The sequence below is a fragment of the Didymosphaeria variabile genome (assembly GCF_027946475.1).
Source record: "Didymosphaeria variabile strain IMI 356815 chromosome Unknown scaffold_2, whole genome shotgun sequence".
Taxonomy (NCBI): domain Eukaryota; kingdom Fungi; phylum Ascomycota; class Dothideomycetes; order Pleosporales; family Didymosphaeriaceae; genus Didymosphaeria; species Didymosphaeria variabile.
The window spans coordinates 3,547,376-3,559,955 of record NW_026611621.1 but is presented as its reverse complement, the minus strand read 5'-3'; the positions used below and the strand labels follow the sequence as shown (position 1 = coordinate 3,559,955).

The 12,580-nt window shown below is 51.8% G+C and overlaps 5 protein-coding genes and 1 non-coding gene across 6 annotated transcripts; 4 read left to right on the top strand and 2 right to left on the bottom strand.

Moving 5' to 3' along the window:
- Positions 1-698: 698 nt before the first annotated feature.
- On the bottom strand, positions 699-1,413 carry N0V89_002875 (uncharacterized protein; the record flags this gene model as incomplete). Its single annotated transcript, XM_056211680.1, has 2 exons — positions 699-872; positions 931-1,413. The coding sequence occupies 2 exons, from the start codon at positions 1,411-1,413 to the stop codon at positions 699-701; spliced, it is 657 nt and encodes a 218-aa protein (XP_056075153.1).
- Positions 1,414-2,627: 1,214 nt separating this feature from the next.
- Positions 2,628-3,813, top strand: N0V89_002874 (uncharacterized protein; the record flags this gene model as incomplete). Its single annotated transcript, XM_056211679.1, has 3 exons — positions 2,628-2,871; positions 2,920-3,343; positions 3,483-3,813. The coding sequence occupies 3 exons, from the start codon at positions 2,628-2,630 to the stop codon at positions 3,811-3,813; spliced, it is 999 nt and encodes a 332-aa protein (XP_056075152.1).
- Positions 3,814-5,678: 1,865 nt separating this feature from the next.
- Positions 5,679-6,869, top strand: N0V89_002873 (uncharacterized protein; the record flags this gene model as incomplete). Its single annotated transcript, XM_056211678.1, has 2 exons — positions 5,679-5,834; positions 5,931-6,869. 2 exons carry the CDS (start codon positions 5,679-5,681, stop codon positions 6,867-6,869), a joined length of 1,095 nt encoding a protein of 364 aa, XP_056075151.1.
- A 555-nt stretch (positions 6,870-7,424) lies between these two features.
- Positions 7,425-9,021, bottom strand: N0V89_002872 (uncharacterized protein; the record flags this gene model as incomplete). Its single annotated transcript, XM_056211677.1, has 2 exons — positions 7,425-8,453; positions 8,575-9,021. The coding sequence occupies 2 exons, from the start codon at positions 9,019-9,021 to the stop codon at positions 7,425-7,427; spliced, it is 1,476 nt and encodes a 491-aa protein (XP_056075150.1).
- A 574-nt stretch (positions 9,022-9,595) lies between these two features.
- N0V89_002871 (uncharacterized protein) lies at positions 9,596-10,680 on the top strand (the record flags this gene model as incomplete). Its single annotated transcript, XM_056211676.1, has 2 exons — positions 9,596-9,628; positions 9,700-10,680. 2 exons carry the CDS (start codon positions 9,596-9,598, stop codon positions 10,678-10,680), a joined length of 1,014 nt encoding a protein of 337 aa, XP_056075149.1.
- A 176-nt stretch (positions 10,681-10,856) lies between these two features.
- Positions 10,857-10,941, top strand: N0V89_002870. The gene has a single exon. It is a non-coding gene; the product is annotated as a tRNA-Val (tRNA).
- The last annotated feature ends 1,639 nt before the right edge of the window (positions 10,942-12,580 follow it).

Sequence of the window (12,580 nt, the reverse complement as noted above, 5' to 3'; positions counted from 1 at the left end):
CGAGCAGATAGACAAGATGGATCCAAAGGTAATGAAAGCTGTATACCTCAGTATGGTTCTATATACAAGCTTTCCGAGGATCGATCAGGTTGACATAAAAGGCTGAGAATCTTGTTGCCGATAATCCGAAAACGTTGTTCATAGGAAGTGTCTCAAGACGTTGATTAGCAATAACACTACAGCTCACGCTTTGCTACCATGCAATAGCATTGCACTAGCCTTAGCCCGAAAAGCGAAGACCGAGATCCTAAAAGATGTGCCCTGGTGTACTATATTGTCTGGCTTCTAGCTTATATATTTTGCTACGTGCAAGATCCCGTATCCTACTCAACAGGAAGTCTACACACGTAGGCGAACAACAACCTCCAGTACAAGAAGACACTATGGCAAAGTCTAGAGTGGAATAGATGCATCTGTCTAAGACTCTACCGTGGCAGTTTGATTGCGTCGCGTTGCCGCGTAGAGAAGCCGAGGTCAATTTACGCCACGTTCAGATCAAGGCAGAGACGGGCATGGAGGACATGTTAGATGGCAGCCACAACACTTGGCGTGGGGCCGAAGCCAATCCAGATGTATTGTAAACATGCAATACTACCGGATGCTCGTTTCAATTACTATTCTCGTACTCAAGGAAGGCCATTCGTTGCTTATTTGTTTAGGCTTCGTGGCCGAGTATTCGTGAAATCTCAAGAGGATTCTCAGCCTCTTCGCCGTTCACTAATGTTATGCATGCTGTAGTGCAGACCATCGCCTGTTCCACCTGCCTCCATCATGGTCATCAGCGCCCTCATACCCGCACCTGCACCTGGCAAGGTACCTGGCGCAGGCTCGCCCAGCGCCTCCTCAGCGAACATGCGGAGTTGCATCGGCATCTGCCACGCACATGTATGTTAGCGATCGGTCTCATCACATAAACGTCGAGAAATCTACCTTCTCGTCTTTATAATGCTCCATCACATTCTCCTTCGTCGCTTTCTTCCTCAGATCGCTGAAATCCCCGCCAGTCTCCCCAAATTCTTCACACTCCTTTTTCTTCTCCGAATTCCACCAAGACGGCATGTACCCCCGCTTAAGCTCCACACGAAGGAGGAACCGCCGAAAGGGGACTATACTCGACGCTGTACCGGTGTACACACTGTCTGGAGTGGTCTTACCCTCCATCTTGTATGCATCGGCCTTCCGCATACGGAAGGCGTCGACGAGCAGCTTGAATACATCTTTCTCCGGGCGGTCGTGCAAGTAGGTACCCTTGTCGATACGTGTGAATGGGTCTGATATGTATTTCTCGAGATTGTCGCCGCGCTTCTGTTTGCAGGCGTGGGCGTGTTCGATGTTTGGTGCAGAGGCAGAACTGCTGGCTTGCTGGGAGCAGAGTTTCTTGTGGGATTTCCAGTCGGCCTGGTGGAGATGCATCAGCGTGAATACCGTCCTGGTTGCAGGTATCACAACATGTCCGTAATATGGTGTTTGCGTCGAGCAAACACATGCCGAGGCTTCGTTGAGCCTTATGTACATACCTTTTGGCATTCGCGACCGCAGTACCAAGTCACTTGACATTTCGCACAACGCTTCAAGTTAAGAGCCTCATCGGGGGTCCATAGAGAAATAGGTCAGTTCAGCGTATGTCACCTTCGAAGCATTGGCATTCACCTTCTTGCAGGTAGCACAGGCATTGTCCACCATCGCTGTTGACTGTGTTGAAGTGTGAAGCGTACAATGTGAGCATGTAGTGTAAACAGGTTGATTGTAAGAGTGAGGGAGGAGCAGGCTGCATAGGCCACCTATATAGGCTAGCGCGCACCTGCCGTACGCCCAGAAGCACCTGCTTCAACAGACTGTTGCAATTAAGATAGGATGGAGCGATACGGAGCCAAATAGATGTTGATGACTTGAATCGTGGAGCTGAGAGAAGAGCAAAGTCAAGTGCAATCCTATTGATGATCGTACGCGACTGGCGGGAGTGAGCAGTCACGTGCGGGGCTTTTAGCGGTGGAGACCCACCGAGGTGAAACAGTGACAGGCAACTCAAACACCACTTTGAACTGAATCATATTCACGGCAAGAATCATCTCAACACAAACGTTTCGCAGTCGCTTCGAAAATTTAACCGACAACAACTTCTTCAGTCAGAACGTGACGACCGACCTCGCGCTTCAAAGCTATCATGTGCCTTTGAACAAGCATAGGGCTCTCAAAACATGACTATTCACTCAATATTTAGCGGTTGAAGCGTAGAGATAATAGTTGTGTACTCTTTTTCGGATATATCAGTCAGCAAAGCGATCCCTATAGCCGACATGCCTATCGAGGCTCCACTAATGCTAGGATCTGGTCAACTGTAAATCTTCCCGCGATACCCGTGTATTGATTCGTATTTCGTGTGGGTTGCTATCGCATCTAGGCTCCTTGGCTTGGGGGCTAGAAATATTATTGTCCAAGCCACCTCTGTATAGACCTATCACAGTCTACCAGTGCCGACAATCTCACGTTTGGGACAAGTAAGGCAACGAGGCTGAGAGCAAGCGACCAACCCAGAGAATTAAGTATATGTTCCGCTTGCCCTTGCAAAGGTTGTGAGCCTCTCGGTCTTGCCTTTCCAATCTGACACCTGCTGCGTCCAGCTCAGTATGTTCAGATCAGCCATTTGTCTCGCACTGGCGACGTTAGGACGTGCACAGTGGGCCTTCACAGTACCAGATGGAGACCTAGGGGAGGTAGCGCCATTAAACGACGTCCGACAAGGCGACATTCACAACTTCAAGTGGCAAGTTGGCCTGGACAACCAGCCTGTAGCGGTACTAGACAACGACGGCCATGCTTCGCTCTGGATCACATCCGGGCTCGATCATAGTTTTAGCAGACTTCTTGCTGGTACGCATCCAACTACTTTTGCACTAAGTCCACTGATCCCGAACGCAGCAAACATCGACTCCTCTACAGGAGGAACTTGGGCTTGGGATACTGGCACTCTTTCGGACGACGTTATTGATTCATGCCAAGGAGTGTTCATATATCGCATTGAGCGGCCAGTGAGCTCTGAAGCAGCGACTTACGATTGGGACACGGATCTGTCGGTCTCGTCAGTTAGTTTCCGCATCCGGAAGAGATCAGACCTGGGAACGACGCAATCAGCTCCGACTACAACTGAAGCACAGGAGCCTATAATACAGACTACATTTGTTACCCAGACTACCGTTGCAACGTCCTTCGCTGTGGAGACAACGGAGAATACGGACTCGTCCACGACGGAATCCACAATAGTAGACCCTACGACGACCTCTGAGCAAACAGGCACGTCGACCACGGCAGCATCAAATCCGACAGACACTACCACCACAGCAAGGTCGAGCACTACGACAACAGGAGGCTCGACCACTGCTAGCGGATCGTCATCGGCGACTACCACGAACACTCCGCCAGCCTCAGATACCGGACTCTCCGTCGGCGCTAAGGCAGGTTTCCCTTCATTATTACCTTGAAAGATTACACGCTAACCTTGTGCTCGCGAATTCACAGGCAGGCATCGGCATCGGCGCTGTCGCAGCAGTTGCTTTGATCGCCATCGCAGGCATCCTCCTCTATCGCCGGCCACGTAAAGGTAGAGGTGCGCCGGCACAGATCGAAGGAGCTGGTGGAACCACCCCGGAAGAGAAACCGCACATCATGCCTACGCAGCAGCGCGAGTACAATGGAAGTGGATGGGCAGACTATCCGGAGGTGGCGCAGCAGCAGCAGTACCCGGGTGCATCCAGGGCGGAAATGACCGGTGAGGGTTATGGGTATGGACGACATGAACTAACCGGAGAACGGTAGAATGTATTCAGTAGCCTAGTCATAGCATATTAGTACAGTAAGGAATTATGATTGTCTCTCAGACCTTCTGCTGCCGAAATGTTTCTGATCGAGCCAATTGTCTGGCCTCTCAACCAACTCAAATTCGAGATGCCATGATAGCTTCGCAAGGATCAACTTTATTTTCGCGTATGCTTAAGACATTCCGATGCAGTTTCTAGGCCTGGTTGAAAAAAGCGCGAACGACGTAGATTGTCGTTTTTGAACTCACCTTCGCATAGAAACCGTTTTGGATGCCACTCTTCGTTGAATTCCAGCCTGTTGGCTGCACACTGGAAAAAGTGAACTGAAGTTGAGCAGGTAGGAACTTTCCATCAACTGTCTCACCTCCTGGTGGGACAAGGTGTGCACTAAGAGAGGGCACCGGGGGACAAAGCCGGAGAGTCTCTTCGATATCTGCTAGATTGCAAGAGGGGAATCGGCAATGTTGGAGGCTCTGATGTCGTTGTCGGATCTCAACATTGTCCACACATCAGAAGACGTTCTTTCCAGAGCTTCCGGATGCGTCAGCAGGAAGTACATCGCTCCTGGGAGAATTGTGGCTCCCGTATCGCTTCCTCCCATGACCATGTGGCTAGCACTCGTGACCTTTTGATTGAAAGTCATAACTCCTTCCTCGCCAGCCTTCTGAAGTACGCCATCCCAGAAATATCCATTGTTTGTTCTAAGCGGGATCCGATTCTTCGGTCTAACTGCTGAATACTCCAAGGCTTCAATCAAAGCTCCGCCGCCTTCGGCATGATGCAAGGCAGTATCGATATCAAGCCGCTTCATCACCGAGACCATTGTCATCGCTTTATCCACAATGTTGTCGACAATGCTCGATACCCACCAATGCATGGGTTTCCCTTCTAGCGAACCGAACGGTTCGCCCAAAGGATGGGAGGCAATAACATCCGAGAACGTCCAAGTAAACCACGACGTCATATTCCTCAGCCTGAATTTCCTCGCACCAGCCCTCAGCTGCGCCATGAGCTTATCAATACGCTCCAAGGCCTTCGGCTCTTGCTCTTTTAGAGACATATCGGAGAATGAAGGCAATCACAGTTTCCTATATCTGCGATGGTCGCTAAATCAGATCTCGTCGTGGATCAGGAAGCCGAATCCCTATGATCTGCATCAAAGGTGTTGAAAGGGTGATGGTGTTGTGGTCGGCCTGAGATGGGCTGCGGGCTGCTGGTGCGACCCACTCGATAAAGCTGCTGGGGGCCATTTCGTTACGCTAGTTCCTACCACAAGAGGACATACGCACAGCACCATATTCATTCCACAATGGCCGACACTAGGAACTGAACTTTTTGTGTAGGCTCTCGCGTTAGTGGGAACGTCGGCGATAGACTAAGAAACGAATTTATACAAGTGTCAAAGACCGCATTAGCCTAGGCTCTAAGATTGCATAATAGGTTGCTAACGCTTCGGCCTAGACACAAGACAGGGGGGATCTATGCCTACGAGTTCAATTTTGAGTGTCGGCACTGTGTTTGTTCACGCAGGCCTTTTGCAATCCACTGGATCCTTCGTGTAACGCTGAGGGCGCCTTACGTCATGGCTCCTCGCATCGCTGTAGACGACAGACGCGTGTTGGACTTCGGAGCTCTGCAGTCCGACGGCGGGACTTGGCCCGACGACTTCACAACATTATATCTAACCCGCGAGTCAGACTAAAACATGTCTGCACCCCTCCCTACAATTTCAATCAACTTTGCTGTGTCCACTCAACGCTGAAAGTTTTTGTTGACCACCTTTGACACAAGGACAGCTTCCATTCGCAAAGATTCAGCATTGCAAAAGCAGCGACCTGAAAGAGATATACATTTCCCTGAACCATGGCGGCTTCTACACATACAAAAGAGATGAAGAACCCTTCGATCGTATTGTACGGAGCTGGCGACGCAAAACTTCAAGATACACCCGTACCAGAAATCGTAGATTCCCACGATGTCCTCGTTCGGATCGCCTTCGTTGGAGTATGCGGAAGCGATGTCAGTAACTCACTTCCCCATCTTATCATATAAAATAATTGAAGGAAACCTCTTTCACACCGATACCATGGAAAAGCACTCGCTCACAACCTCCAGGTCCACTTCTACCGCCACGGTGGCATATCCCGTATGGTCGACCCCTCCGTGGGCATAACCATGGGCCACGAGGCTTCCGGGGTAATCGCAGCCGTTGGGAAAGCTGTGACAAGTGTAGCCGTAGGCGACCACGTCGCCATCGAGCCCGGTCAGCCCTGCCGCTACTGCCGCCCCTGCAAATCCGGAACCTACCACCTCTGCAAAAACATGCGGTTTGCCGCCGACCCCGGACCGCCCGTCACGCCCGGCACGTTATCAAAGTACTACTGTATCGCCGAGGACTTCGTGTACAAAGTACCCTCTAGTATCAGCCTGGAAGAAACGGTCCTAGTAGAGCCGACAAGTGTAGCAGTTCATGCTGTGAAGCTGGGGGACGTGAGGCCTGGGGAGACGGTTGTGGTGATGGGGAGTGGGACTATTGGACTGCTGGTTGCGAGCGTGGTAAGGCAGTTTGGTGCGCATAGGATTATCTTGGTGGATATTCTGGACCGGAAGTTAGATTTCGCAAGGACGTATTTGAACTGTGATACATTCAGGCCGGACACCGCACACACGCCCGAGCAGAACGCTGCGGCACTTCTGGAATCTACCGGCCTGGAGGAGGTCGACACGGTGATTGAGTGCTCCGGTGCACCCTCGTCCATCGAGACGGGCATCTACATCCTGCGCGGCGGAGGGAAGTACGTGCAGACTGGGATGGGGCGGCCGAAGATCGAGTTTCCCATGACAGTAATGAGCGAGAAGGAATTGCTCGTGAAGGGCTGCTTCCGGTACAGTGCTGGCGACTACGAGTTGGCTGTCAGCATGATATCAAAGGGCCTCATCGATGTGAAGCCACTGATATCGTCGACGAGTAAGTTCGAGGATGCGACGGTTGCATGGGAGAAGACGGCGAACGGGGAGGGGATTAAGAACTTGATAAGGGGCGTACAGGATTGAACGTGAAATCCAGATTTCCAATAACATAGACGATACATGATCGGCCACCAAATGAACTTTAAGCGTGTCACCTAGTCGACTGCTTAGGTCTATTTGGTTGCAATGTCGGTTCTCGAAACGGGCGCTAGGCTACAGGATTACCCGACACACACTTCGAAAGTATGTAAGAGAGTAGTGCAATCTCTCATCAACATACGCATCTGGCCTTTGTCTCGCCGATACAGAGCAATGTAATATACTGCAGCTTTGATCTTGATACCATGTATGTTTCTACCTGGGCAATACGGCCGTTAACAATACTAATCTGCCCATCCCAGGCTACACATCCTCTAGTAGGTAAATGCGCATACCGCACCATGCTACCATGCATCCACATCAATCATGTTGCGTAAACCTGAAGACCCGTTCATGTCCGTCCTCTTCATCGCTGCTAGAAGGATATGGGATGTCCACGCCAGGGTCATACTCGCTATCAATAGCAATATCGCTATCGTCGTGAAGGGTCTCATCGTCGCTATCACACGTCTGCCAATCGACCTGCGTTCCTCGATCGCGCTACGACCCGCCACCCAGTAGGAACTCAATTGCAGCTTGCACATTGCCTCCGCTCCGCCGTAGAGCGGTCACGTTTCGCTCAAACTCGTAGAAACCCATCTCGTTCAGTTGCCTGAGCTGGCTCTCGTAGACTTCCTCCGGTGGTCGGTTGTCTTGTGGAGGAGGCGTACCGAAACCACCGGCACCACCAAAGCCGCCGCCAGGCCCGAGGAGGGCGGCGAATGGGTTGCCTTGCGCCGAACTTGCAGCGCTTGTGGAGTCTGCGGGGTTGGACGGTGGCTGTCCAAAGGGGTTATTGCCGCCGGCACCGCCGAACATTTGCATAGCTGCGCGCATCATCTCTGGGTTCTGCATCATTTGCCGTGACATCTCAGCGATGGGATTTGGTTGTTGTGCGCCAGTGTCGGATCCAGTAGGTGGCGGGGCAAAGAGAGAGGCAAATGGATTCGCAGGCGGAGGTGATGAAGTGGAGGTGTTTTGTGCACCTTGGCTAATTTCTGTCGTTCCCGCACTCGTTGATGGATTCGCTTCTGTGCTGGACGGTGTCGATGTCGATGTCTGAGTTTGTTGCGGTGGACCCCAGGGGTTTGCGCCTCCTCCGAGTAATGAAGCGAACGGATTATTCGCTCCCGCTCCCGCACCGCCACCGAAGCCTCCGCCCAAAAGGCTTGCAAACGGATCTGCCGCCGCTGGGTTTGGGGATGTGGTGTTTGAGGTCTGGTCCTGCGTTCCGGTGGAGTTCTGGGGTGTGGTGTTGGTTGCGCCGGGCATGGGAAAGCTGGAGCCGCCATTGTTCTGGTTCATCGCGCGCTGCATCTGAAGTTGCATGCGCATCATCTCCGGGTTGAACATTGCTCTACGCAATTCTGGGTTGCGCAACATCTCAGCTACCATGGGGTTATTGCGGACCATGGGGCTATTCTGCATCATATCTATGACGGCAGGATTGTCCATGGCCTCGTTCATCTGTTGGAGGAAGTTCGGGTCTTCCATCATCTGTAGGAGCTGGTTGGGATCGGTTCCGCCCATCTACGCCTTGTTAGCATATGCAGTTCCTTGGCCAAAAACCTTTGAGTACACCGGATTGCCCTAAAATAGGTGATACAAGGTCGCGTACACCCAAAGTTTTGGTCTAGACCTATAGACTTACACCGCCATCCGGACCAAAGCTGTCCATTCCAGGGAGCCCATGGAATCCGGCATATCGCGCACCAGTCAAGCCAGCAAGAGGGTTGTTTCCTGTACCCGCCGCTATGTTGGTAGGAACCTGCGCCGCCGCCGGCGTACTTCCTCCAGTGGAACTTGCCCCGCCCGCTGGGTTCTGCCGCGCGTTGCTGGCGGCACCCTTCACCAGGTGTATGGTATGACCATCCTTGATCTTTGTGCTAGCAAGCGTGTCATGGTCCTTGAGGACGCGGCCCGAGTAGATCAAGCGCTGACGTTCGGGCGGCAAATCTGCGTATTCGACATCGGAAAGCTTGGTCTTCAGATCGGCCACTGTGGTGGCGGCAGGTAGCGTGAGGACATGTTTCTGGTCGTTGGCAGCCTTGACGTTGAAGGTGATTTGCGCATCCTCAGTGGGGGCGTCGTCGGCCATGTTGTGCTGTGGTGAGAACGCAGCCGGAGAGTGTTGCGAAGTCTTTCGTCCGCAGCGACCGTGGGCAACGACCTATGGAGGGGTCGTGCTGTGCTTAACGTAAAGCTGATTTAAAGATAAGCGAATCAGGTGGAGTAAAGCTGCAGAAGTTGAATCTTATCGAACGTGTGTGGTTTGTGAGCAACGCAGGGCGCAGACGGTTGACTGTTTGCTATAGATGGCTTTAGAAGGCCGCAGAAGGCGCGCACATGCAGGTGCGGACTCCATCGTCACGGCGGCCTCGCACTGGCGTCATGCACGCGCCACACACTGCAGTGGCTCAAGTCTTTAGTCAGGCAGGAGCTTTGAGTGGGGAAACTCTGGGGCCGAGGTATCTCGAGCAAGCATCCCATACCACCCGGGCTGCCGTGTCATCATGTTTCTCTTGCGAGCTGTCAATTTATCCCCTTCTGCAAGGTCGATTCCAGGCTAGACTTCGGATATCTCCAAGTATTGGCTCGAGTCGTTCAAACCACACACTAACGCAAGCACCCTCTCGCATATACCGCCCGTCTCATTCCAGCACGTTATCGCAATGAAGGGAATTCAGATCAAGGAATATGTCAATGTACGATACACAGGCTTTGGCCGGATAGCTCGCTCGATTCTCAAGCCGTGTGCCTACTAACACTCCTACAGGGCCCAGACGACCTCAATGTGACCACCCTCCCCACTCCCACTCCAAAACCAAACGAATACCTCATCGCCATCCACGCTTCCGCAACAAACTTCTTCGATCTCCTTCAGATCCGCGGCAAATATCAGCACCAGCCGCCCTTCCCCTGGGTCGCCGGCTCCGAGTTCTCCGGCACCATCGTCTCCGCGCCTACCTCCACCTCCTCTACGCCCAAGTACAAAGTCGGCGACAAAGTCTTTGGCGCAACACAAGGCGGCTACGCGACACACGTTGCATGCGCGGAGGAGCGACTACGGCCTGTACCTCGGGGTTGGAGCTTCCAGGATGCTGCGGGCTTGTTTGTCACGGCACCGACGAGCTATGCTGGGTTGGTGGTGAGGGCCGGGATCAAGGAGGGAGACTGGGTGCTTGTGCATGCTGCTGCGGGAGGTGTCGGTCTAGCAGCTGTGCAGATTGCGAAGGCGTTTGGGGCAAAGGTCATTGCGACGGCGGGGACGCAGCATAAGTTGGATGTCGCCAAGTCGTTTGGCGCAGACTACGCTATCGACTACAAGCAGAAGGACTGGCCGGAGCAGGTCAAGAAGCTCACCCCGAAGGGTCGCGGCGTGGATATTGTTTATGACCCTGTTGGTCTCATTGCGCAATCGATGAAGTGCACAGCGTGGAACGGACGACTACTTGTTGTTGGATTTGCGGCGGGAGACATCGAGAAGTTAGCGACAAACAGAGTACTGTTGAAGAACGTGAGCGTAGTCGGGCTGCATTGGGGTATGTATGCCGTGAACGAGCCTGACATGGTGGAGAAGGTGTGGGATGGTCTCTTCAAGCTCATGGACGAGAACAAATACAAGGGCACAGTATTCTCAGATCAAGAATACGTTGGGCTTGAGAGCGTACCTGCTGCACTGAAGGCATTAGGCGGAAGGAAAAGCTGGGGCAAAGTAGTCGTCAAGGTGCCGCAGGAGGGACAAAGTAAGATCTGAGAGGCGTGGTCGCCTCTCGCTTGGGGATTGCAGAAAGATTTTTTTCTGTATGTGGGCCTCACCATTCTCGAACAACTGCAACACAGCGATGTGTGATGCATGCTCAGGCAATGTGCTGATGTCCTTTTGCGGTCAATTATACTCCTTTAGCTGCAATTTTTGCATCAAATAACAAAGGCTCGGTGGTGTAGTTGGTTATCACGTCAGTCTAACATCTAGTTAGGCCACTGAAGGTCCCGAGTTCAAACCTCGGCTGAGTCATTCGTTCTTACGATTTCCTCCCGTACTGCGTTCGATTCGCAGCTTCATTCTTTTGTTTTGGGCTGCTTTCTTTCTTTTGATGTGAGACCATACAAATTTGACACCTTTTTGTAGCGCGTGGTGAATTCTTTTTAGCGTAACAATGTGCACTATCAATGTAGAGGGAACATCTAGACCACAACTCTGCACACTGCCGATTCCACACTCAGCAGTAGTAACAAGCAATCGTAGAGTTTCGCATGGATAAGCGTAGCATGATTCTGCCGATGAGGCTCGAAGGTGTACCAGAATGCTGTTGTCTCGTGAACGGAGAATCTTCCTAAGCCAGGAGTAGAGAGGCACACTAGAGCTAAAGCGAGCCAGAATACTCCACGCCTCCACATCAGTTTCAGCACCTCTCTCTCGGGATTTACATAGTCCCATCTGTTTGAACGTTTAGGCATCGCGTCTGCACTTTAGAAGGATCAGGAGCTTACAACGTACCTACCACACGGTGTCTATTCCCCCAGCATTAACCCTCTGTTATACTTCCTTAATCCTCGCGACCCTCATCTTTATTGATAACGAACAGCTCGACAATTGCCTAATTTCCATCTTGCTGAACTCCCTCGTTAATGTCTTTTCTAGTATCATTAGATCCGCACTTCTGTTTCCCTTGGCAGGATATCAAGGCCAATTGAAATGGTACACTCCAAGAAGACAAGAACGCCGAGGCAGATGAACGTCTTCGACAGAGCCAGCCACAGGCCTTGGGAAGCTTTTTGGTTTATACTTATTGTCAAGAGCTGGTTACCTCTTGCATCATTGAGCTCGTTAGTCACGGTACTGATACTCGGATTTGAGCCATTTACTCAGCAGATTATAAAGATCTCGTCGCGACGCGTGCCAATTCCCAACATGACTGGGTACATGACCAAAACACCTTCTTTCAATGTTAAATACACTCTGGCCAACACTGGTCAAGGTGCGTTGTTCAACTTGGCACCGTCAGATGGAAGTTACAGTTACTTGCCAGGCGTATTCACCATAGACCCTGGACTGAATGGTGTCATTGCTCGAGTCCTGTGGTATGTACTCAACCAATGGGCATCTGCAACAAGGTTCGCCCTTTGCGAACACCCTTCATTCTAAACACTTTGCGAATACCCTTCGTTTGGAACACTGGCTCTATGTCGGCAATGCAAGGTAGCTCGTCATCACAGACGTCACAGGCGTGTGCTTTACAATCTAAGTCGTTCCTCTATTGATTGTTTTCGTAGCGTTGCTTTTCTCTTTGACGAAGGAGGTGAGGGACAGAAGGAGGGGGCATATTAACAAAACGAGTTTGTTGTCTGTGCTGTTACATGGGCTTGAGGGGGTGGAGGGGGTGGAGGAGGGTGAGGAGAGATAAGGATATAAGGACACGAATAAGGTGTTGATGAAGGCGGCGAAGAGGGTGAGGGTGAGGTCGGAGAGGGATGAGAAGGGGTTTTTGGAGTTGAAAAGGGAGTGGAGGCCAAATATGAAAGACAAGTCGCCTATCTTCTCGTGCAGGTCCTTGTCCACCTTGTCTAGATACAGCGTCATCTGTGAGACGGAAGTTCCGATAGTTGTCGATGCCGCGGATGATGGTAGTCTTGAGTACGGTTCCTCTGTTCGG